Here is a 26,382-nt window from a genome sequence, read left to right on the forward strand (position 1 = left end):
TACTCCAGCTGCGGCCTCACCAAGGCCGAGTACAAAGGGAGAATGACGTCCCGGGATTTGCTCAGGAAGCATCTATGGATGCAAGCCAGCGTTTTGGTCGCTTTACTAGCCGCAGCATCGCATTGGAGGCTCATGTTCATCTTGCAGTCAGTGATGACCCCCAAGTCTCTTTCTTCTGTAGTGCTAACCAACGTAGCACTGCCGAGCCTATAAGGATGCTGCAGGTTTTTCCTCCCAAGGTGGAGAACCTTGCATTTTTCGGTGTTAAACACCATCAGGTTCTCATCCGCCCATTTGCTGAGCTTGTCCAGGTCAGCCTGGATCACCCGCCTATCTTCTGGCGTGGATGCTTTGCCCCAAAGTTTGGTGGCATCGGCGAACTTGGCCAATCCGCTTCTGATTTCAATGTCCACATCATTAATGAAGATGTTGAACAGTATGGGTCCCAGGACAGAGCCTTGAGGGACCCCAATGGTCACAGGGCACCACGATGAGTGACTGCCATCGATTACAACCCTCTGGGTCCGACCACGGAGCCAGTTTCCCAGCCAGCGGATTGTGGTGGACCCAAGGCCACAATTGGCAGTTTTGCCAAGAGGTGATCATGGGATACCAGATCAAAGGCTTTTTTGAAGTCAAGATATATGACATCAATCTCTTCTCCCTTGTCCAGGTGATAGGTCACCTGGTCATAGAAGGAAATGAGATTGGTCAAACAAGACCTACCCACAACAAACCCGTGCTGGCTATCCCTTAGGATGTTAGCCTGGGCCAGTCCATCAAGGATGGCCTCCTTAATAAACTTTTCTAAGATCTTCCCCAGGATAGAAGTCAGGCTAATGGGCCTGTAGTTAGCCGGATCCACTCTCCTCCCTTTCTTGAAGATCGGCACCACATTGGCCTTCTTCCAGTCTTCGGGCACTACACCAGAGCGCCAGGAGTTTTTAAAGATCCGTGCCGGGGGCTGGGCTATGACGCTCGCCAGCTCCTTGAGTACCCTGGGGTGCAGATTGTCAGGGCCGGCTGACTTGAAGGTATCCAGCTTCTCAAGGTGTTCCTTCACGAGGTCAGCATTTATGGAGGGTCAGCATTTTTATATCATTGGGTACATCTACACATGCGCTTTACTGCACAGTCGACTAATTTACTATGCAGTAAAGCATCACCATCTACACATACACTGCAATTAAGGCACAGTACATTAATTTACTCCAGCATAGCATAGTCCTGTCAGACACAGATACTATCCGACAGCTATAAAGGCCAGACTACTGATAACAGGGCAAATGAACTAACCCTGTTAATGAGATTAGAACCAGGCAGGATTGCTCAGTGCAGTCCAAGATGACAACTTAAAGAGAAGCTTGCTTGGCTGCTAGACAGTGCAGAAGGGTAGCTTATAAAGAAACAGAGCTGAAATGCTGTGAGCCTGCTTGCTGAAGACAGGCAGTGGAGAGGTAAGCCTCCAGACTGAATAACAGAAAAACCTTGTGCTTGGTTCTGAAGAGAAGGCCTTTAGGTTGACAAACAATATACAGGTGATACTGAATCTATTTGTAATCCACCAGATTAAAGATATTGCATTCAAATAATATTGAGGACTTCAATCCTGTTCTTCAACATGTTGTATGCATCATTATGCATCTTGGAAAATAGTAATGATTTGCACTTCTATAGTTGCTTTCATTCAAGAATTACAAATTATTGTGAGAGACTGTCACAGCACTTTTCCTAACATTAGCTAAGCGTCAGAGCATTCCTTTTATGGCTGGCATTACTGTGCAGGTTCACAAGTAGCTATTCTATGCTACAGAAAAGTTGCATGCCTTGATCAAAACCATGAAGTGACTCAGAAGCAGAGCTAAAAGTACACCAGAATTGCCATTCACATACATCTTTGATTTTTCAATATGATGTGCATGTAAATACAGCAATGTCTGTCACAGTTTCATGAATCAAAAAGGCAAAGAAATTTTAACTAAAGATGGCTCTCTGGACTTACCCTTTTCACATTAATGGTTTGAGTCTACCCATCAAGTATGAATTAAATCAGGTAGACAAGGTTCTTTCAGTAAATCCAATATATTTTATTAGACCAGCTAAAATAGTTTGAAAAAGTCTTCTTTGCAAGCTTTTGCGTACAAATAAAACATAAGGGTGTTTGTATCCAAAAGCTTGCAAAAAAACCTTTTCCAACTATTTTAGGTGGTCTAATAAAAGATATCAGACTTACCCAAAGAACGTCATCCGTTGGTCCTTTGACCAACATGGCTACAACCTATACCCCTGAATTAAATCAGGTTGCATCTATCAGAAAATGGTATCAGATATTGATCTCTGGTAAAGGAAATAACTTGCAAGTCATTCCATGCTGATTAAGAGTATCACCATTGATAGCAATTCTTTCTTCTTTCCCATGGGCAAGGGAAAGAAGAAAGAATTCTCCCATGAATTACTCATTAATGAAGACAGCTTCTTATGAGAGAATACCTTGTAAGTATTATACATGCTCCAACCTGTAGTCTGTCTTTGTATGATAAAGAAGTGGAATGAACCCTCCCTGTGGTTGAAATCTTTACTCAAATACATCATCAACAAAACATGCCACAAAGACTAGAAGATTATGAAGACAAAACAAAAGACAAGTTTTGTTGCCTGTGAGCTGCAGTTAAAAGCTAGGAGAAGATATATTTTAGTGGGTCTCTGATTATTTAAGTTGACATTCTAGTTTCCTTTAAAGTTGTCTTGTTTTCTTGCTGTTCTCCTGTTTTACAAGTGATTCTGAACTTATTGCAAGCCCCTCTGAGTCTTTGTGGGGAAGGACGGCATATAAATTGAATAAATGAATGGCATGCATTATAATGTAACTCCTTACTGATGAAAACATATCTTCCTATATAGAAACCCCACCCCACCCCATGTATTGTGGACTGAAAAGCCAAGGACAGAACAATCGGAGAGAGAATAGACCAGCTTGGCCCTTGTCATTGTCCCTTCAAAGCACAGCAGAGGCAAATGGGTGGTGAAATGTCTGAGGATTTGGTTCCTGCTCACCATGACATAATTACACAATACACTGCTCCATAGCACATTAAATTTAGACCAGCCACATGGGCAAAGCCATTCTCACAGGATAAAATCTATTAACTAGCCCTTCAGAAGAGCCAACCTGCTCCCAAGCTAGTGCTTGAAAACATGCAACACCTGTGTAGCTGTTTTCTCTCCAGCTTTCATGTGAATGTGCAGCAGGCCCCCAAGCCTTGCATGCCCTTTGATTTCATAGATTTCGTAGACAATAGGGCTGGAAGGACCTCAAAGATCATCAAGTCCAGCACCCTGCCCCAGGGGCAGGAAGTCAGCTGCGGTCAAAGGATCCCAGCAAGATAAGCATCCAAACACTTCTTGAATGAGTCCAAAGTAGGTACCTGCACCACCTCTGGAGGGAGTCTGTTCCAGGTCTTGGGGGCTCGGACAGTAAACAAATTTTTCCTTAGGTCCAGTCTAAAATGGTCTTGGAGGAGTTTATGACCGTTGGTCCTTGTTTTTCCTTGGGGAGCTCTGGTGAACAGACATTCTCCCAGATCCTGATGTATACCTCTTATATACTTATAAGCAGCCACCAGGTCCCCCCTGAGCCTGCGCTTTTCCTGGCTGAAGAGTCCCATGGCTCTCAGCCTCTCTTCATAAGGCCTATTCTTTTGCCCTCTGATCATGTGCGTGGCTCTCCTCTGGACTCTTTCAAGCTTCTTGACATCCTTCTTGAATTGTGGAGCCCAGAACTGGATGCAGTACTCCAGCTGCAGCCTCACCAAGGCTGAGTACAGTGGGAGGATGACATCCTAAGATTTACTTGAGAAGTATCTATAGATGCACACCAGAGTATTGTTTGCTTTGCCATCTGCAACATTGCATTAGTGGCTCATGTTCATCTTGTGGTCAGTCATGACCCCTAAGTCTCTTTCGGCCTTGGTGCTAGCAAGCGTAGTGCTGCCAAACCTATAAGCATGCTGTGGGTTTTTTCTTCCGAGTTGGAGTACCTTACATTTATCTATATTGAACGTCATCAGGTTTGGCACACAGTTTAATGTAATTGGCGAGTGCGCTTCTGACACCAATGTCCACATCATTGATAAAGATATTAAAAAGAACCGGTCCAAGGACAGAGCTTTGGGGGATGCCACTGGTTATGGAGCGCCATGATGATTCGCTACCATCGACCACTACTCTCTAGGTCCAACCTCAGAGCCAATTACCCAGCCATTGGACTGTGGTGAAGTCAAGGCCACAGTTGACCAATTTTTCCATGAGGAGGTCATGAGACACCAGACCAAAGGCTTTTTTAAAGTTCAGGTATATGACATCAATCTCTTCTCCCTTGTCCAAGTGATACATCACCTGGTCATAGAAAGAGATGAGATTGGTCAAGCAAGACCTACCCGTGACAAACCTGTGCTGGGTATCCTTCAGGATGTTGCCTTCGGCCTGCTTATCCAGAAGGGTCTCCTTGATAATTTCCTCCAGAATCTTACCAGGGATTCAAGCTGATTGGCTTGTAATTCCTGGGATCAACTTTCCACCCTTTCTTGAAGATGGGTACCACATTGGCCTTCCTCCAGTCTTCAGGTACTTCACCTGAGTGCCACGAATTTTTTAATATTTTTGCCAGTGGTTGGGCTATGACACCTGCTAACTCCTTGAGTACTCTAGGGTGTAATCTGTCAGGACCAGATGACTTGGTGTCCAGCCTCTCAAGGTGATCCTTTACTAGATCAGCACCAATGCTGGGTATAAATACTCCCTCACCCTGGACATCTTGCGTTTTGCTAGGCAGGGCAGTCCCACTGGACTGATGAAAGACCGACGCAAAGTACTCACTGAGCAGATAGGCCTTTTCCCGGGTGTTGGTTATCAGCTGTCCCTTCTGGTTCAGCAGGGGTCCAATGTTACCTTTGCATCTTTTCTGACTCCCTACATATCTTGCCAGCACTGGGGTTGTTATGTGAGAAAACAAGGGCTCAGTGTGTCCCAGCTGGAAGGGACCTCCAAAGATCATCGAGTTCAGTGGTTTTCAACTTTTTATCATTTGCAGCCCCCTAAAACTTTTCAAATGAAGGTGCACACCCCTTTGCATTGTAAGTGTGGGTATTCACGTGCTTTTGATTGAACATAGTCATCTTTTGTGGATCCCTTAGACAATCTGCGGATGACAGGTTGAAAACCACTGATCTAGTCCAACCCCCTATCTGAGGCAGGATCATCCCTATCCAAACCATAACCTAAACTCTACGTAAGACTACCGTCAACCCTGACACAACACAGCCCTAACACCCTAACCTGCCCAAGGTAAAGCAGGGGAACCACAGACCTCAACACTCCGCTTCTTTGAAATGTTTTCAATATAGTGCTTGGAAGGAGGTTGAAGGTGGATGGAGCAGCACTCATGTCTGCCAGACTATTGGCGAAGCCGGCCCGGCAACCGCTGGCAGCGTTGGTGGTGGCCAGTGGCGATCGGCAACTGCCCGCATACACTGCCAACTGTGTCAGCAGCAGGGGGTGGTGAGTGGCAACTGCCTGCAGGCGCTGCTGGCAGCATCGACAGTACTTCATGCAGGGGGTACACCGCCAATCTCAGGGGGGTGCGTGCACCCGCGTGCACCACTAGAAGAGGTTACCCGGAGAGGCAGTGCAATCTCCATCCTTGGAGGTTTTCAAGACCCTGCCAGAAAAAGCTTTGGCTGGGATGATCTAGTTGGGGAGGGTCCTGTTTTGAGCAGGGGGTTGGACTAGATGATCTCCTGAGGTCCCTTCCAGCCCCCATTTCCTGGGAGCCCTTGAATTGGAAAACCATCATCTGATTTCTAGCAGATGCCTTCTTTTATGAGGACGGGTGGACAGAGGTGCTCATTATTACCCCGCTCATGTCCTGGAAACACAACAGGTTATTTTGGTAACACACGGGGTGAGCCCCAACACTCGGGCTCAAGCCTCAGCCAGCAAGTGGAGGCCTCATCTACAGTTTGCATTAACTGGTGTTTTGTTTTGTTTTTTGTGGAAAGACTGGCGCAGGATCACACTTGGAAACCTTACCCCCGCCCAGGAGGGCCGGCCGGGCCGGGCCCGCGGGGCTGGTGCCATAGCTCGTCCCCGCACCAGCCGGCCGGCGCTCCCGCAGAAATTGGCGGCAAAAGCTGCCGGGAGGGAGGGCAGCGCCCCCGCCCGCCCGTCTGTCTGCTTGCCTCTCGCCGCTGTGGCAGCAGGGCAGGGGCCGGCGCTGCCCTGAGGGAGGCGGGCTTCACCTGCGCCCTCCCAGGTGTGGGCCGGCCGCTCCCTCGCCCCTGGGCGGCGCGGCTTCATTTCGTGCTGGCCGCGGGCTGAGCTGGCAGCGGGACAGGGCCGGGCCGGGCCATGGCTGCGGGGCGCGGGGTTTGGCTGCTGGCGCTGGTGAGTTTGCTCCTCGGGCGGGGGCTGCGACACCGCGTGAAAGGCGCGTGGGGGGAGCGCCCCCGCGCCAGGAGACCGCCCGGGCCGCTGCCGACCCCTCTTGGGTCCCTGGGGTTTGAAGGGGATTGGAGCCCCCCAAATGATCCCAGGGCCAGGTGCAGGGGCCTCGGGCCGTGCCGCGGACCAAGGGCTGGTGCAGGATGGGCCGGGCGGGGCGAGGCGGATCCTGCCTCGGGCAGGGCTGCGCTGGGGCCCGGCTTGGCCCCGACTGCCTGGTTAGCGCTGCCCGGGGTTACACAGGCTTGCAGGCAGCTCACTGCCCTTCTCGGTGCTGAGCTCAGCGCTTCCGGGGTGTTGGTCTGAAACAACTAGCACTCGCGGCTCCAAAATGATACCTTTTTGTTCGACCGCCTGGGCTTTCTCCACCTCCTCCTCTTGCCTGGGCTCTGGTGTCTTATCGCAAGCCGCCCCCGGGCTTTGTGGAGGAAGGGTGGCACCTAAATGGGACGTGCCTTTGCTGCGTCTCTTCCCAGTGGGTTTTTTTGCTTGCTGGTTCTCTCCAGCCCGTGAGGAAGGGTGAAGGTTTACACTGCGTGTTATCCCAGTATACGGAGGGGAGGTCAAAGCCTCGGGTATTTCATGGGACCGAAGTGGTCTGGTGGCCCTGCCCTGCCTGCTCAATGCCAGCGCTTTTTTGGCTCCTCATCTCTTTTGCTCCCTGGCAAATTTAATTTAGCTGTGTAAAATGAAGTGTGTTTCTCTCCTGCCGAATATTTAGCGTATTTGGTATTGATTTTATGCTTTTCTTTCTTTGAAGTGGATATCAAGAGTCCTTTGAGTTTGCTTGTATGATCATTCTAGTGGTGGTTCATGTTAGTATGAGATTTTGTTATGCTTTATGTATTTTTGATATATTTCCAATTAAAAAATAATAATCTTTTGCTCGCTGGCAGCTTGTCTGAGCAGCCAGCAGGCTAGACAGCCAACTAGGGCATCATAGAGGACAGTCCGGTTATCTTCTGCTACAAAACTGGACGCCTTTGTGTCCTCTGTTTTTCTCTTGAAGGGAAGAGGACATAAAGGCACTGGGTTTCGTATCAATAGAGGAGAAAACTGGAATGTCCTCTACGATCGCCACCCCACAGCTGACAGAGCCATGCAAGCACGAGGTGGGCAGCTGGGGGCTGTGTGGCACTTGCCCACCCCAGGAACCAGAGAGGACAGGAAGCCTGGGAGTTGGGCAGTGCAGCAAACCTGGCACCTTGCCAAGCCGTGGGCTGTCAGGTGGCCATGGGAGGTAGCCAACTTGCCCCTCTGAGGGTTTTCTGTTTGAATACTTGAATTTTGTTGAATTGGAATTTCCTCTGAAAAATTGCTCCAATGGATCATTTTTGATCAGCTTTCATGATGGCTTCCTAAGCTTTGGATGATAAAGGCAAATTGTAGTAATGCAGTCAATGAAGAAATGAGACCATGTTGTTAGAAAGTGTTTCACTAGCTGTTTTAAGTAATACAATGGGCAAACTTACAAATATTGTACTAGTTTGAATATTTCACAAACTCATCCTCTGGTAGGATTGGGAATAACAGAAGGACACTCCCTGGGCTCAGAACTCCACTGGTTTTGTCTGGTGTAGGAAGAAGGCATGTTGTTGGAGCTATGATGGCTGTATGGGGCAAGTAGGACCTGAGGTGTAATTGAACAAGTATTAAAAGATGTGCATGTTATTGTCAGGTATAGATGCAAATGTATATCCCCTTGTTTAAGCTCTCAGTTGAAAGAAGCACCTTTTTACCTCATCCAGACAAGACTACATTACTTGATTGCCAGCACAAAAAACAAATAAAAACAGAGGAGGATCATCTTATAACTTTTTGTCTTTATTTTCATATGTGGAAAAGGTCTCAAAAGGCAGAACTAAATAATAAATGTGGTTGTTTTGATTTAATTCTGCTTGCTGTCTACTTTAGAAATACCAAGAATATAAAATAATCTCTTCCATGTTTTTGTTGGCTGTCTCCCTCGGGACTGAAAACAGGATCTTTCTTGGCTCTTGGTTGCTGGGGTTAGAAATGTCCCATCTTTGACAACAAAGTATTGTTTGAAATCTGAGTCAGAGGTAAACAAAAACAAAATTAGTGTTGTAAAGAAGTGGCTAAAATGCTTCTCTCAGTATTTGCTCAAATTTGATTTCCTGTATAGTAGTGATGTTGTAACTCTTCTACCATGTCTATAATTAACCACAGATTTCTTTAGAAAAAGCCAGAAGAAAGAAGATGTGTACCTCCAGCACAGAATATATCGGGCTTTTTCAAAATTTCATCATTCAGCATGATGAAGCAGCTATGAGCACTCCCTTACCTTTCCCCTTGCTACCTCTCATTCTTTACCTTTTTTATTTTGTACAGCAGTCTGTTCTGTTCCTACTTCCTTGGGGGCCAGATGGCCCCCTCTGTGGTGAGATGTATTGGAGGGAAGTTTTTGCAAAAACTTAAAAAAAAAAAAAAAGAGAGAGAGAGAGACAATGGAGAATTATTATAATATTATATATTAATTATAGTATTATATTAATTGTCAATTTATATTAATATATTGATTATAGTAAATTATATTTCTACTATATAATATTATATAGTAGAAATCTCCACTATATACAATATTAGTGGAGATTTTTCCTCACAGTATCTCACTATAAATGAAGTTTGTTCATCTCATCTGCAGCCTAGTGGATTTCTCCAAGTTTTTTCCTACTTGAAGAAGCTACAACTGCTCACTTAAAAGCCCTGAATTTCTACAGCAGCAGTAGCTGATGAAGGCCTGCCTATATCCAGCATCTGATGGAGTGTGCTAGAGTTCATGAGAGTTGTTTTCTATGTAGATCTTAGTTAGTTAACTATGTTTGTCTGAACTCAGGCAGAAGAGACTGCATAGATATGCACCTTGCAGATTATCTTGCACATCCTTCATTAAGAACCTAGCTCTGTTAGACTCCACTTTTGTCCATACAGTTTCCAGGGGCCATAAGTAGATCCTCAGAAGACTCAATGAAGTTCTGCTGACACCACGTGTGTTATTAGGAGTGTACAGTTTGAGTATGGATCTCAGGATAAAGGAATAGGGGTTGAATTATCAGGTTTATATTCATGAGAGGTCCCTCTGATTCCATGAAAGCTTAGTTTCTTTAAAAGTCTTTGAGGGACCTCAAGGCTTTTAGAAAATCTAGGTATACTATATCAAGTGGATCCTGGATATCCAAAATTCTGTCTTTTTATTATAGAACCTGCCTAATTTTATGGGGACAGAAATTTAAACCCACTGATACATGATTTATGTATTTATTTATTAGGCTTATTCCTTTCCACAAGAGTGATTTTAATTATTTTAGGATTGCTGTTACAAAGCAGCTTATCTAGATAGTGTTTGAACCACATCCTGCCATTATTCAGGACTAAAAACAACAGTTGCTTCTTGTCTTGAGCATTCCAAATCTAGTTACTGCGACAAGGGCAAGCTTTCATGCCTGGTGCAAGCACTGACCTGCCCCCTTTTTACGGGTCAGCCACTCACCTCACTTATCTGCTATGCCTTGGTGTAATAATATTGATGTGATAGTTGGGCGGGAGGCTGCCTATTATACACCCTGGTATTGGGGGGAGGGGGGGCTATTCACAGCTCCATTCCACTCCTACACTGTGCCCCAAGCCTTGCAGATGGCATCTCAGGCAGTCATCTTAACTGTCCCTTTCACCCATTAGCTGTGGTCCCTTTTCCTAGGACCTTCAGCTTCCCCTTAAGCCCTGGCCCTATCTCCGGCCAGTCAGGACCCCAAGCTTCTCTGCTGTATAGGAGCATCCCTCACGGTGGGCCCCTGACCCTTTTGACCCCTATGGGTTAGGTATAAGCCTCCTGCCTGCACTCAGGGATCGGAGTCCCCTATTCCTGGCTCAGGTACTTCACAAAGCATGCCTAGCCCCACGGGGTCAACTCACCCCTGCAGGCTCAGGAGCTTCAAGAACCTTACCTGGCCTTCTCTGGATTAGGTGGATCATATGACCCACCCAAAGGCAAAGGCTGGGGTAAAGGCACCCCTATCCACCTTTCACTGGGGTGGTAACTGGCCTGGCACTTTCCTGGGGTTCCCATGCCACTGGGAGCCCCACCAGACCACTCACTCCCCGCGGGGCACAGTTTTAGGTCATGCCCAGGACCGGAGCCTCCTGCTCCTACCTGTAAGATAGGCAGTGTTTCTTGCCTGGCCCCTAGCAGGCAACCACTGTAGTTTATATAGGCGGCCAGAGTTCTAAAATGGCCACCATCATCAAACACCTGCTGAGTGTTTGATCTAGCCCTGAAATTGGCAGGCACTACTGGTGCCCTGATGCAGTTACCATATTTAGTCAAATATGAGATAACTCTGAATTTAAGACTACCCCCCAATAATTAGAATCTATATATGAAAAATATATAAGCATATTGTTAATTTCCCAGGTATAGAACCTAATCATTGGAAATTTGTCTTGAATTTGGCCCCCTTGCACTGCTACAGCAGGGAAAATTAAGTTTGGGGGGGTCAGGTAGCCCCCTTGCCCTCTGCCTCCCAACTTCTTCTTTCGGCAACCCCTTCCCTCCTATCCCTCCTCCCCTCCCCCCCCAGTCTGTCAAACCCTGCTCTCCCTGAGCACATGGAAGTGGGGCAAATCTGAAAACACTGGATGTGTCTACACAAGACACTAAAAGTACAGTAGACTAATTTTCCTGTGCATTAGGATGTCATGGCAAAAGCCATGGTAATGCATAGCAGAATTAATCTATTGTGCATAAGCATCACCTAAAAGATTATTACAGGTACTAAACTTAATGTGCTGTAATTATGGTGCATTAATGCACATGTAGAAGTGCCCACTGCATTTGAAATAAACATACCTGTAGTAATTTGCATATAGGCTTAGATTGTACAGAACTGATGCATTTTACCTTTTTTGAAACTGCTACAAGTTTTAGCACAGGGACTCCATAAACACACAGCACTTCTGTAAGTACTTATACTATAAAGTATGTATAGTTTCATAGCAGCTAGGGTCAGGAGGTACCTGATCAGATCATCTAGCCTGACCCCCTGCCCCAGGCAGGAATGAATGCTAGGTTCACAAGACCCCAGACAGGTGATCATCTAACCTGATGAGTTTGTAGGCAGCCACCAGGTCCCCACTCAGCCTCCTCTTGCCAAGGCTGAATAGGTTCAGGTCCCTCAGTCTCTTCTCATAGGGTCTGTCCTGCTGCCCACTCACCAAATGGGTGGCCCTCCTCTGAACTCTCTCCAGGCTGGCCACATCCTTTTTAAAGTGTGACGCCCAGTATTGGATGCAGTACTCCAATTGCGGCCTGACCAGTGTCACGTAGAGGGTGAGTATCATCTCTGTGGACCGGTTTGAGATGCATCTTTGGATGCATGACAACATATGGCTGGCTTTGCTGGCTGTGGTCTGACATTGGTGGCTCATGTTCATCTTGGAGTCTAACTCCAAGATCCCATGCCGCCTCTGCGCTTTCAAGAGGGGAACTCCCCAGCCTGTATGTATGCTGTGGATTCCTTCTCCCAAGGTGCAGCATGCTGCATTTGTCTACATTGAACCCATCCTATTTTCATCTGCCCACTTTTGTCTAAATCTAGTTGCAGACTCTCTCTCCTTTCAAGTGTGCCCACCTCGCCCCACATCTTAGTGTCATCAGAAAACTTGGACAGCGTGCTTTCACCCCCCTTGTTCAAGTCACTGATGAAGATATTAAACAATGTGGGCCCGAGGACCAAGCCCTGGGGGACCCCACTGCTTACACCATGCCACGTTGAGTACGACCCATCCACCACTACTCTCTGGGTGTGCCCCATTAGCCAATTTTTTACCCATTCAACTGTGCAGGCATCAATGCCACAGTTGCTTAATTTATTGATGAGGATGGGGTGAGAGACAGTGTCAAAGGCCTTCTTAAAGTTTAGAAAGACTATGTCCACGGCGACACTATCATCCAAGGATTTAGTCACCTGATCGTAAAAGCCATCCAGGTTGGTCAGGCAGGACCTGCCTTTGATGAACCCATGCTGATTGCCCCTGAGCATGATCTCCCCTGCAGGCCCCCCACAGATGTGCTCCCTGATGATTCTCTCCAAGATCTTCCCGAGCACCAAGATGAGGCTTACGGGCCTATAGTTACTTGGGCTCTCCTCCCTCCCTTTAAAAATTGGGACCACATTAGCTAGTTTCCAATCCTTCAGCACCCCCTGCCCCCCCCACCAACTCAGCATTGTTCAGTATGTGTGTATTCCAGATACCTGCACAAAGGATCCATGTGCTAATTAGCCCCCACTCATGACTGGAACTGTGTGTTCTTATTACAAGTCCTGGGATCCTCCAAAAATACATATGCAGATAGGCACAAGGCAGCATGGGCTCCACCCCATGGTCCGGTGGGTAGGTTGCATGTGACAGGCTGAGAGAGGGGGTGACAGAAGGATTCTGGGTGAACTATTTGAGGCCCTGTTAGGTGATGTTTGTCAGACATTTAAAGCTGGTAAAGAAACAGGAATCACTGGAATTGGGAAAGAAAGGTGAAGCTCAGCTGTTGGAGTGAAGAGGAAATAAAAATGTATTCAGTGTAATGGCTCACCAAGACTTGAAAAAAAAAGTTGGTGCTGAGAGGGACTACACATAATGGGCACTATTTTGTATTTTATTGAGATGGGCTACATTAACCTTTCTTTGTGGTAGGTTCAGCACCAGCGGAGGGTGCTGGAGCTTGTGTATTGCAGTATGTCCAGGCCTGGTGCTCGTTCCCTTCTGGAGGAACAACTGCCCATTTATGTTGGGGGGTTTTCCAGGGATACCATCCCCCTTCCCCCCCCCCCCACTCCTTCAGCATGTTTGCTGCATATGGGCCATGTGTTTTGTAGTCATGTTCAGTGTTGGCTGCATTTAATCAGCTTCATAGTTGATTTCCATTACTAAGCACATGCTTCTTTTGGCAGCAGTTTAATGGTAAGACAATGTATTTAATGAGATGTCCTTGTATGTGAATATAAGATGAGGGGCTTCCCGCCCCCCCCCCCCCCGTGCTAACTGGGGGTAAAACCTTGTCTTGTATTTGGATAAATACAATACCTTAAAAAGCAGTCAGTTAAAATATCTAGAAACCTTATCTGCCCTTCTAATCAGGGTTTAGAGTGACTGAATGCAGTGTCTCTTTCCTGCCGTTGTGTTAATGACCCAATCCTGTGATAATCATACCGATGTACTTTGTGATATACCAGGATAAACTGTTACTGTGTCTTATCCAAGGAACTTCTTCAGGATTTATCTCGGGACAATAGACATGGATGTCTGTATGTTTGTACTTTGTTTATCCTGAAATAAATGCAACATCAGTGTGTAGCCGTTGTTTGTGTGCATCCTGTTTGATTTGGACTCTTACTAATTCCTTGCTGTTTTCAACATGTACTTTTTCTACTGATTTCTAATCCCCCTTAATAGCAGGGGGTGTCAAAGGTACAGCCCATGGTCTGGATCTGGCCTGCAGAGCCAAGTCACCTGGCCCACGGATTTTGCCCCAACTCTGGCTGCAATGGAGGACATTCCTGCAGTGGCAGCTGAGTGTCTGGGTAAGAGCCACAGTGTTGGAGCCCCAGCAGCATTGCAGGAAGAAACTCGGCACCACAGCTTGTTCCCGTGGCAGCAGCCAAGTGCCCACAATACCAGGCTTCTTCCGCAGTGTTGCTGGCGCTCTAGTGCTACAGCTCACTCAGGCATTTGGCTGCCAAAGTGGAAACAAGCCATAATGCTGCTCGGGCTCCAGTTTTGTGCCTTTCTGGCCAGAATATGATCACACCAGGGTATACTTCACTGCAACAGATCCCTTCTGAGCATGTTCTGCAGGGCAAGGAGAGCTTCACAAGGAGGGAGTAGGATCTAAAATCTGCACAAGTGGCCCAAGATGCTGCTTAGACAGCTACAGTTAGATATGCAAATGCTGTACAGTAAATGAGCTGTATTGAGCCATTGTGTTTAAAAAAGAATGGGGTTTTATCATTCTCATCTTCCTCATTTGCTCCGTTTAGCAGTTCCTTGGAGAATAATTCTGAACTTATGACTTAAGTGAAAACCCTTCAGAACTAGGAATCCTAAATTAACATTTGTATTTTCATGTTAACTGTTGATGCCCACATTATCATTTTTCAACTACTGAAAATTCTTTTGATTAGCTGACACATACCAGTGATTCCCAAACTGGTTCACAAGGCCATGGCAACGGGTCTGCAGATGGTACCTAGATCATGCAGGATCCTGCATTCCTTTGTTGTTTTTCAGTTAATGGCTTGATGATAGGGGTCTGTGGTGATTTGGAAGAAACTTTAAAGCATTGCAGTGGTCTTTTCCATCTACCCCACTCTCTAAAGCAAAGCAATTCTCTGCCATTAAAAGATAAAATTCAGAACTCAATACCTAGTGGAAATATCACTCAGCTAGTACCAGGAAAATATCATATTTCAAAACAAAGGAAGTTCCTTGTATTAAGCCAGCAAAACATTCTACTACTAAAAAAAGTGTTGGGTCTTATAGTTTCATAGTTTCTAGGGTCGAAGGGACCTAGGCAGATCATCTAGTCCGACCCCCTGCCATGGCAGGAAAGAATGCTGGGGTCAAACGACCCCAGCAAGATGTTCATCTAACCTCCTCTTAAACACCCCCAGGGTAGGAGCCTGCACCACTTCTCTTGGAAGCTGGTTCCAGACCCTAGCCGCCCTGACCGTGAAGTAGCGCCTCCTGATATCTAACCTAAACCTACCCTCTGCCAGCTTGTGACCATTATTCCTGGTCACTCCTTGTGGTGCTCGGGGGAACAGTGACTCCCCCAATGACTGCTGATCCCCCCTGACTAGTTTATAACAGGCCACAAGATCCCCCTCAGCCTTCTCTTCTGGAGGCTGAACAGGTTCAGGTCCTGTAGCCTCTCCTCATAGGGCCTGCCCTGTTGTCCCCTGATCGTACGAGTGGCCCTCCTCTAGACTCTCTCCATGCTGTCGACATCCCTCTTGCAGGAAGAAACTCGGCACCACAGCTTGTCTTTTCATTATACTGGCAAATAGAGTTGAGCTGTCTTACTGACAACAACCCACTTTTATATGTAACTATTTGGGGTTTGATTTGTTTTGTTTTCCTGTTTTGTTGCTAACCATTGATCTAAAGTTATCTAGGGAGGGACTTGGCTATTCGTAAACTTCAAACATGTCATATAATGTAATGATTCTTTCTGTATCAGGACACACCCTGCCCTAAACCCCACCTATTTACTCAAAGTAGAGACATGACTACACGGCCCAGTTAAGAGCATGTGAAAAGTAGGCTGGTTGTGACACTTTGACCTATTTTGTGGTAGAAAGTTCATCGTTGTGGACTGGATCCCATTCTCGGCAACATTCATGAAATGTCAACAATGACAATAAAATACATTTGTGCAGACAGCATGCATAAGGCTTAAGAAAGTGTGCTGATTTGCAATCTACAATTCTTTAGCTCACATAATATACATACTTCATAGACCTTATTGTTTTATCTAGTTGATAATCAAAACAGTCCCTGAAGTACAGGTCTAGAGGGCAAAAATCATTCTGCCTCATCATCCAGTACCACCCATAAGATTGTGTGGGAGTGAAAGAGGGCCTCTGCAGGCATAGAAATAATATCTTGGCAAGAGCAACTAAGTTTGAGTCAGAGAAGTAGTGAACTTGCAGAGCTCAGTCACAGTCTAGACTCTGGTGAAAGAGAAGACTAAGCATTATTCACTGAAAGATTTGGAAATGAAATAGTCTCTGGGATTTCTGTGTTAAAGGTATCAGTGAGGCAAAACATTATCAGAGATGCAGAAGTTAGATGACTGGAGGTGCGGTGGTCTGGAGAGCAAAGATGTCATCCTTTTTATTTATAAAGAGTTTAAGTCTTCAATCTCAGTCACCAGAAATTTAACTCCTTTCCATTTAATTCCCAAATGTCTGCATTTCACTGTGTTTTGCAATTTCTTATCTCCAAATCTTTGGAGCAGTGAGAGCAGCCTGGGGCATAGAAGTAAATATAGAGTCTGTAATAATTTAATATCAGCACTAGAGAAATCAGGACATGCCTTCATGAAGAATTTATTTAAATAGTTTAACACAGGACTGTCTAACTCCCAAATAGCTTGGGGCTGCAAGCCACACAGTTCCCTTGCAATCCCCAGCACAGTCCTCTCCACTCGTGGCCGGTTGCCACTGTGGTCTGCAGGTCTGGGCACTTCAGAAGAAGATCGCTTTGCACCCAAAAGCTTGCCTAGCGTCTCTTCCAGTTATTCGGTTGGTCAAGCAAAGATATTTCCAAAAGAACCTTGTTTCTCACATACTGGTATTTACTGGATCATCACAGCTATAATGCACTCAAACCCTCCTAATTACCCTTTAACAGATGATGAATTAGTCAAAGTAGCTTGTGTGCAAATCAGTAGACCCTGACAGGGATTCAGTGCAGCAACTAAGAGCAGTGACAAGTTATTTTTGTGAATAATTAGCCAGATTTTACTTTTATATAAAGTGATATAAAACTAGATCAGAAATCACATTACATTAGTGTTGAAAAATATAGTGAGATTAAGTGAGATTTCAGACTCTAAAATGATCGAATAGCTGAAACAGAAGAAAGTTATATGACAATATTAACCTGTACATGTTTTCAGGGTTAATTTGGTCTCCATGCGATAGATACAGATGTCTGGGGAAAAAAATCTAATGTGATTTAGAATGTATGATATGGAGTTAGAATGTGTGATGGCAGGTACTTTGGTTTTCTCTTTTAAAAAAAAAATCAAAATTCTAAGATTTAAAAACCTCCAAATATTTGTTTTTCCTAGATTTAAGATGAAACACCGCTGTAGCAGTTGAATGCAATGTTGTATTGGTATATTTACAATTTCAAAGCAATTTGGAAGCCTACCAGTACATCAACCACTATAATAAAATCAATTGTAAATACTACATATTTTGGCTTTTTAGTTGTTGCCTCTTTTATCATGGAAAACCACAGCTGCCCCTGCACCCTTCGCTTACCAGGTCATGGGTCCGGCTGTGGCTGTCTCTGCTGCTTTGCGGTGCTGAACAGCCCTGATGTGCTGGTTCCCTGTGTGGCAGGCCAGTAGGAGGCATTCCTGCATTGAGCCACCAACCTCACTGCACCCGACCACCTTCCAGGCTCCGAGTGCCTCCCTGGGTGCGCCTCACGTCCGGCCGACCCCCTTCCTGGAGCACACCCACTAGCCTGAGGGTAACACTGCCACCACCCAGGGATGGGCTTGATTCTGGCTCTGCACACCCTGGGAAACAAAGGCCTAGGAGCCCTCAAAGGTACTTGATTCACTTCAAGAACTTGGGATGCTTCCCTCAGTCAGAAGCACAAGTAGTGGTCTCCCTTAGCCAAACCAAGGGGACCCCAAGATATAATCTAGACCCATTCTCAATAAGTCTCCCATGCTAGGTACAAAGGTGAACTTTATTGGTTACAAGGGGTAGGGTTGGAATAAGGTACAGGTACAGCAATATCAGAGAAATCGCATAGAGCAAACTGGCACGGCTGGGTAGCCTGTGATTACACATCTATGTTACTGCAAGCTATATATCTAGTTAGACCTCAAGTAGCTTACTCACAAGTATCATCCAGAGGCAGGTGGAGATTCCCTGTGGAGGCAGGCAGTTCCTTGATTAGGAGTTTTGAGAGAGAGAGGGCAAGTTTCAGATGCTCCAGCTCTTCTCGCTGAGTCTTCCTCATGGCTGCTGCCCCTTCCTCCTGGGCAGTCGTTAACTTATATAGCCCTTATGACTTCATTTACCTGGTCCAATGGAGGCCAGCACCTGTTGGCTGCCAGTCAATCTGTTTGAAATGCATCTCTAGTTGCTGGGCAGTCTGGCAGTTCCCAGCTCCCCAGGGAGTCTAAGCCCCTCACCCAGGTATGTGATGCCAGTCATACAGGCAGAGGGAGCAGGTTTCTCCCCTCCCTCAGGAATATATCCAGCTCAGGTTACCTAAAGAGACAGGGTAAGGTGTGTACCCTCTGCAGGGCCCATCTTAACCGAATTGTCACAGAGCAGAGTGTTTAGGGAGAAACAGGTGGCCTTCTACCATACCCTGTCCCTGCTCTTACCATTACCCCTCACTCCAAACCCATAGCACCACCCCCCTACTCCCACAACTCTGCTGTTGCCCTTCACTTCCCACATGTAGCCTTTCTGGTGCCCTTCACTTCTGACCCACTACCCCTGGCCCTGCTGGTGCCACGTGTGGCAGGTCAGTAAGAGGTGTTCCTGCATTGAGCCACCCACCTCACCGCACCCCATCACCTCCCTGGGGGAGCCTCATGTGAGGCCGACCCCCTTCCTGGAGTATGCCTGGGGGTAATTCCGCCACCACCCAGAGTCTGGACTAATCTGAGACTTGTGCTCTCTAGGCCTAGTAGTCCTTGAGGGTACTTGACCCACTACAAGGGCTTGAGTTGCTTCCCTCAGTTTGAAGCACAGATAGTGGTCTCCCTTAATCCGCAAAACCAAGGGAACCCCGAGGCATAATCTAGACCCTCTCCCAATAAGTCTCGCTAGGTACAAAGGAGAACTTGATTTGTTACAAGGAGTAGGTTTGGAATAGGGTACAGGGTAGAGCAATATCAGAGAAATACGTTAGAGCAAACAGTGGCATGGTAGCCTTTGATCACACATCTGAGTTATTGCAAGCTATATATCTAGCTATATATCTAGCTTTAGATCTTAGGTAGCTTACTCACATGTATCATCCAGAGGCAGGTGGAGATTACCTCTGGAGGTAAACAGTTCATGACCATGAGTTTCAAGAGAGTTTCAAATGGTCCAGCTTCTCTCTCAGTTCTCATCATGGCTACTGCCCCTCCTCCTGGGCAGTCCTTCGCTTATATATCCCTTATGACAGGGATAGGCAAAATACGGCCCGCAGGCTGCATCTGGCCTGCCAGGCCATTCTGTCTGGCCCATGGGGCCCTTAGAAAATTTTTAATATTAATATTTATTTGCATCTAGAAAATGTGACAGGAGCCACGGGCAGTAGAACCCAGGGGAAGCCACAACAGGCCCCTGGAAGAGCAGGGCCCACTGTGCCCTGCCTGCCCCACCCCACCCAGCCAGAGGGACCATGGGGCTGTTCCCACCTGTAATGGAGTGGGAAACTTAGGTAACGGGGTTAGGACTATGCATGCTGGTCCTCACCTGACCACGGGGCTGGGAGCAAGGGGGCATGCGGGAGCCAGCGCCAGTGGGGCCCAGAGTCAGATGGCTCCCCTCTCTCCCTGCTGGGGCAGGCCAGCCTGGCTCCAGAGTCCAGCCAGCTGCGCCCCGGGCTCCTGCCACCCTGCTCTGGACCCCGCAAGCACTGGCCCCAGGGCACTGCCTGGCAGTCGCTGGCTCCCAACCCCTCTGTTTGGCCCCTGGGGGCAGCACAGGGGGTGCCTGGGGCTCCTGGGGGCAGCACGGGATGGCAGGGACGTGGCCTGGGGCATAGGGAGGCGGCATAGAACTTACATCCCATGCCTGAGGCTTGGGGTGGTAATGGCCTGGCTGCCCCACCCTCACAGGAGGCTCTGGTGGGTGCCGCTGCCCGAGGGGGGAGACCAGGGCCCCCCACCCCACAGGGGCCCAGCAGCAGCTTGTTCCCTGGCCCCAGGACAGGCAGGGAAGCTGCACAAGGAGTGGGAGCGGAACCGCAGCCTCTTTTCTACACACAGCCTTCTTTTCTTTTTCACAGAAGCTGCTGTGGCCGCAAGGAGCCCAGGGGCTCTGGGAAGCTCCTGGCCAACCCTGGGGGCAGTGCAGGTCACCTCCTGAGGCTGCTGGGAGTGTCGTGACCTGGCAGGGTCCCGGCCGGGGGCACAGGAAGCTCGGGTAGGCCACAGGAGCTTTCAGAGCAAAAAAGCAGCTGTGGCTCCGCTCTGGCTGCTGCCGCAGCCTCCTGCCCATACTTAAGTCGGGACGAGCTGCTGCCAGGCCACCAGGCCCCTGTGGCACCCGCCGGGGCCAGCCATGAGGGGGGCAGCCAGGCCGTTGCCGTCCCAAGCCTCGGGCACAGGCTGCAACTTCTGTGCTGCATCCCTGGGCTTCCTGCATCCCAGGCCACGTGTGCTTCCTCCAGTGGCCTTGGGCAGCCCCTACACTGCCCTCAGGTCCGGCCAGGAGCTTCCCTGTGCCCCCCCCGCCCCCCAGCTTCTGGGAAGCTGCAGGAGCTTCTGAAGCAGAAAAGCAACCGCAGCTGCACTCTGCCTCCTGGCGCAGCCCCCCTGCCTGTCCCAGGGCTGGGTGGCAATCTGCCGCCAGGCCCCTGGGAAGGAGTGGGTGGGCCTTCTTCCCGGGGCAATGGCAACCCCCAGGCCACTTGTGGGGGGTGGGGCAGCCAGGCCTTTGCAGCCCCAAGTGTCTGGTGTGCAATGCAAGTTCCACACCACCTCCCTGGGCTTCCTTTAATGGGGAAAATCCATGGGAAATGGAAAGCCCAGATTCTTAGTGATGAGGCTACTATTGTGAGACTTTTAGATACAGTGATCTCTCTTTCATTTATAGTTCTGGAGTAGCTACTTTGATACATTTTTACATTCAGGTGCTATCTGAAACATTTGACTCAGTTGATATGATGCGTAATGTGACACAAGTAATATTGGCTTTGCTCAAGAACGTGAAAGGATAATCATATTGTCAGTATTCTGGACTTGATCCATGTGAGGCAGTGATGAACTATTCTTGATTCCAGTGCTGTAGTATTCCTATATTTTCAGTGTTGATGCATAAGAGAGGAGTTAATTATCATCTGCTCTATGCTTCTCCTAAAAGAAAAGTATGGAAAAACTCTGGTCTTATTTAAATGTATGTATATTATATAGGGTAGACTTTAGGTAAAATTCTCAACAGTATTTAACACTTCATACATACTGGACCTTTCTTTATCAATTACATTTTTTAAAAGATGGTTGTATCTTAATGCCACTACACCTTATGCTGAATGAATAATCTGATCTATTGTTTATTTCACAGATCTGTTTGAATATTGGAAATGCGCTTCATTTTGAGGTTAGTAGTGATGAAGAATTATTTTTCAGTTTAAAAAAATAGTAAGTTACGTCTAGTAAATATTTTGAGCCCTCTTTTTTTTTTTACCTGTTATAAAGCCGTATTAAAAAATCTGTAGGATAACTCCTGTTTATAGCAGAGTGGATAGCCTCAGACCAGCACACCGGCTCCAGAATAAGTCTGGATCTGTGTGTGCCAGAACCAATGTACAGGGCTGGTCCAGGGGGACACTGCAAGCAGTGTGAGCCCCAAACCAACCCCCTGTACTGCATGTAGCACCTGGGGTGTCGGGTCCAGCCTGCATGCTAGCCTGGTCTGCATGTGGTGCTTGGGTTCTAAAACCCACAAGCTGGATCTTAGGGCTCTATAGGCTGGATCTAGCCTGAGGGTGGTATGTTTGACAACCCCGGTTTATAGGTTAGTCTAAGAGTGTCAAATTCACCTGTGCTCCTGGGCCAGAATTGGACTGCAGGGCTCCTTGCAGGCTAGATCCAGACCACAAGGAGCCTCCTGGGTCAGATCCAGTGCCAGTGTTAGGGCAAGTGGTGGTATGGAGGATTAATGCAGCTGTCAATTGGCCCTCTCCACTGCTGCCAATACCATTCCCCTTCTGGAGCTCCATAGCCCTGCCACTGCCTGTCTCACTCCCAAATTCCCGCTCTCTGGGAACCCCACGGGCTGAATGAAACAGCTTCATGGGCTGTTTTTTTTGATACCCTGGGTTAACATCTGACCCTTAGTCTGTATTTCTGTGAAAGTGACGACTGTTTCAGAAATGTCCAGGTTACTTGCCTTTTAAGTCATCCATATTTTATTCAGAGTTAGAATATAATTTAAATGTCAAATAAATGAAAATCATTTGCAACCAAAAAGCATTAATAAAATCCATATACAACATCAGCTAATTAAGAAGAACATCAGCATTAAATGACCAAAATATAACATTGAGATTTAAACCCATTCCCCCCAATATCCACAGATTTTAAAGGAGGATGGCAAAAATGATCAGCCCTCTAATCAATTCAGCCTCATCAGACAAAAGCGAGAATGGATCGTACCACCAGCTGTCATTCGGGAAGGGGAGGACAACTCCAAGAGGAATCCAATTGCTAGAGTAAGTTAAAAACAGTATGGAGGATAACTTTACTGAAATGGTTTGATTTTAATAATAGATTGTCATTCTCTGCTTGGACCAACATCAGAAGGAAATTGGGCACACACTTTGCAAGTGAGTTTCATGCTTATTTGCTGGCAGTGTTGTGCACACAGGGCATACAAGGTGAATTAAAAACAAGCTGGAATCTTATCAGGGGATAAGGCACAACGCCGCATTTATTGGAACATAAAACATAAAACACGCAACATGAAAAGTATAAAGAACAGTAAGGTTATTTGCTTTACTCATTCCCATACATCCTCATTCACTCATTCATTCATCTATTCATTCAAAAGAGACAAACACACACACACAGAAGTTAGACAGTCCTGCAAAGGTTAAAGTGTTACCAAGTTTCAAAGTTACTCAAGGTCAGTCTGGTGGCCAGCCAGGCTGGCCAAGAGAGTTGGAGTCAGGTCTTGTTGGATGCACCCAAAACTCCTTCTTGCAGGTGGAAGAGACCCAAAGCCTTGTCTTTGTGTTCATTCTTTATAGTAGTAGCTGTCCATACAAGCCTATGGATTCTGCTGAGTCAGGCACGAAGGCCATCCTCCTTGTCCTGTTGGCAGGCTGGGATTGGTAGGTCACGATCTTCTGGCTTTGTGTTCTGCAATCTTCAGGGGCCATCGTTTGCAGGCTTCAGCCATCAGGATGTGCATGATTTAGTGTTTGGTATTCCTTTATTGCTGACTCTAAATCGCTGCAGCTCTTAACTGTTAAACCACAGAAGCTATTTTCACCTGCTGCAAGAGGCCTGTCTTTCTGTGTCACTGACACACATGTCCATCATTTAGTCTTTCGTTACCTCTTTCCACATAAACCAGACATAGCCACATGCACCAGACATACCACAAAACCTTACACAAGTGTTTTCCTTATACTAAATTTAAGTTCTAAAGTCATGAAACCAATAGGTCAAATACATTTATGCTAGGCAACAAGAAATTTAAAATAGATGGTTAGTTCCAAATACTAACTTTATCTTAATGGTCAAATCTTTTCCTTATATAGAAAGAGAAATAACAAAATAAACAGTTAAAACAGTTATAGTCAATAACAAGATAAGCAACCAAAGCAATTATAGTCACTGCAGTACTACAGCAGCAGAGGAGTAATGAGACTTTGCAATCATGGCTTCCATTCCAGGAGCTGCAAGGGAGTGTGCTTTAGTGGGCACAGCCAGTTCTGTCTGCTTTTCCTTCCTGGCCTTGTCCCCTCCTGCCCTGCTTCCTCCAGCCATTTCTTCCTGGCACCATGTTCTATTCTCTGTACTGACTTTTTTCCAGTCTTTACTCAACAGGACTCACCTCCCAGACCTAGTCTATTTGTCTAACCATTGCTAGACCCCTCCTGCAGTTCTTTGTCTATTCCCACCTACCTCTCAGTTAGCCCTCCAAACCCACACTGGAACTTAATCCAGATCTCCTTGCCCACGCTGACCCAGTTTGCCCTCCACTCAGCTTCTCCAGTTTCCTGTTCTGGTCTCTTTGTCTAGCCAGTCTCAGCCACAGTACCCTACTCTGGTGTCATCAGGCTGCCTGTTTAATCTGATCATTTCCCTCTTCATCTTCTTTGTTCCTTTGCATTCAAATTGGGCAATTTCCTTTTTCACACTGCTCAGATACCAGCGGGGAGGTCATCATGCAGACAGACAAGACATAACTGTCTGCTCTAAGTTCTGGTTTCTGACCCCACCCCAGTCCAAGGCAGCTGGGATCAGTAATTGTAGGGAAAAGTCCAGCTCTGTCTTCATAGCCCTCAGCAAGAGCATACTCAGCTGCTTTGTGGGGATGGCACAGGCACAGTCTCAGTTGAAGCAGAGGCTGAAACGTGCTTCATTGTTTTGTGAGGTTGCTGCATATTTTGTCTGGTTAGCATTAGCAGTTGTGAGAGACTGGAATATGCTTAGCAGTAGTGTAATTAAGTGTGGTGGGACATCAGCCACGGATGTTGATTTAGAGGAAGCACCAAAATGTTGAGCCCCCAGGGAACCTGGTGCCCCAGAAACAGCTCTGTGTGCATGGAACTGCACTGCAGAGGAGCAGCCATGGTCAGTAAAACTGTAATGTTTGGAACACACCCCCACACCTGGAACAGTGCACGTGCACACACACGCACACACACGCACACACACGCACGCACACGCACGCGCACACACACACACACACACACACACACCTGGAACAGCAAAGGGCATGCCACTGACCCAGCCTCCATTTCAGACATCGTGTCTATACTCCAAAGCGTAGGAGCATTAGAGTAGTTCAAGAAAAGTTCACTAGGATTTATTTTCTTTTTTAGTACAGGTTTCCCTTATTTGATGCGGGTTCTGTATGTGTGAATTCAGTCTTGTGCGATGACCCTTTTTATACCAAAAAATTCACTGCATGCAAGGTAAAATCACTCTTGCGATAGGTGTGGTGGAAGCCCGCAGTCAGGAGTTTTGTGCGATGTATTGCGGGAGTGCCTCACACCAAAATATAGTCTCCCATGTAGATCCGTGCTCCTTACTTGCTGTCTGCGACACATTTTCTGTAGTTGCCATCCACATTATGATAGTGCCCTCTGCTTGTGTGCATTGTCCGCTGTTGGTGAGCACCAAAATTGTCCTGTAAAACTGGTAGAAATGAGTTTGGGGGTCAGTACAGTCAAGGTCTTGGAACATATCCCTATTTGTTACATTGTAAAGTGGGTTCCCTTTATGCGAATTTGAGTTATGCGCTGTTTTCCAGGAATATATGTACAGCATAAAGCAAGGGAAACCTGTATTGTGAAACAATATACTTTTTCCCTACTCCAAGTGGATTGTTGTGTGGTTTTTTGGGGGGTGAGGCAGGTTCCTCAGCAATTGCTGAAATACTTTGGCTTAAACTTTACAAAAAATATTTAGCGTGAGGCACACAGGTTATGGAAAACTTCAAGCAAAATGTTAAGTTTGCAAAGTTGTATGTAATTGAAAATGGAAAATGTTGGGTAATCTTATAATAAGGTGGCAGTGCTGCCTACAGTGACATAAATGCCAGAATATGTCATTTGCATTGTACTTGCGTTTTTGAAGGGGCTATTTTCTAGAAGCCTTTGAGAAACTCTGGAGTGCACAATTTTCCTTTTTGCTAATCATGATAAAGAATGCTTATCACTGGGAACTCAGCTGGATCTAAGGACCAGTACAGAGAGGGGCTGTGATTCTTGCATGCTCTTCTCCCTCTCTGCGCAGAGGCCAAGAAAAATGAAGCTTTTACTCTGTGTTCGCATGTTTGTTTGTTTACATATGTTGAAGACAGAGAAAAATGTATTTTCTATGCATTTTTAAAGAAATGTATTTAGTGCAACTAAACCTGTTCCTTTTTAGATTCGATCAGATTATGAAGATTCTGGTATGATAATTACATACAGAGTTTCTGGCCCAGGAGTGACAGAACCGCCTTATGGACTGTTTGTTATCAATCAGAGGACTGGAGAACTGAACATAACAGGAATAGTTGACAGAGAACAAACTCCAATGTTTTCGGTAAGTTGACGCAACAGACTATAATGTTCTCTTTTTTATACAAGCACTTTCTTTTCATTTTTTCAAGTTAATGCCACTGCTTTGTTTTAATGTGTCTAAACTTCTCAATTGCAAAATGAAAATTAACA

At 46.6% G+C, this 26,382-nt stretch overlaps 1 protein-coding gene across 1 annotated transcript in view; it reads left to right on the top strand.

Annotated features, from left to right (window-relative positions):
• Positions 1 to 6,174: 6,174 nt before the first annotated feature.
• The window catches only part of LOC149869183 (desmoglein-2-like), a 41,271-nt gene continuing 21,063 nt past the window's right edge, over positions 6,175 to 26,382 (top strand). Inside the window, exons 1-4 of the mRNA XM_090039874.1 lie at positions 6,175 to 6,441; positions 21,552 to 21,587; positions 22,567 to 22,701; positions 26,096 to 26,254. Coding sequence (XP_089896000.1) covers positions 6,406 to 6,441; positions 21,552 to 21,587; positions 22,567 to 22,701; positions 26,096 to 26,254 — 366 coding nt within the window. The 5' untranslated portion in view covers positions 6,175 to 6,405. The remainder of the gene's footprint in view (positions 6,442 to 21,551; positions 21,588 to 22,566; positions 22,702 to 26,095; positions 26,255 to 26,382) is intronic.

Source organism: Crocodylus siamensis, chromosome 3 (assembly GCF_052110815.1).
Source record: "Crocodylus siamensis isolate JL-2025a chromosome 3, ASM5211081v1, whole genome shotgun sequence".
NCBI lineage: Eukaryota > Metazoa > Chordata > Crocodylia > Crocodylidae > Crocodylus > Crocodylus siamensis.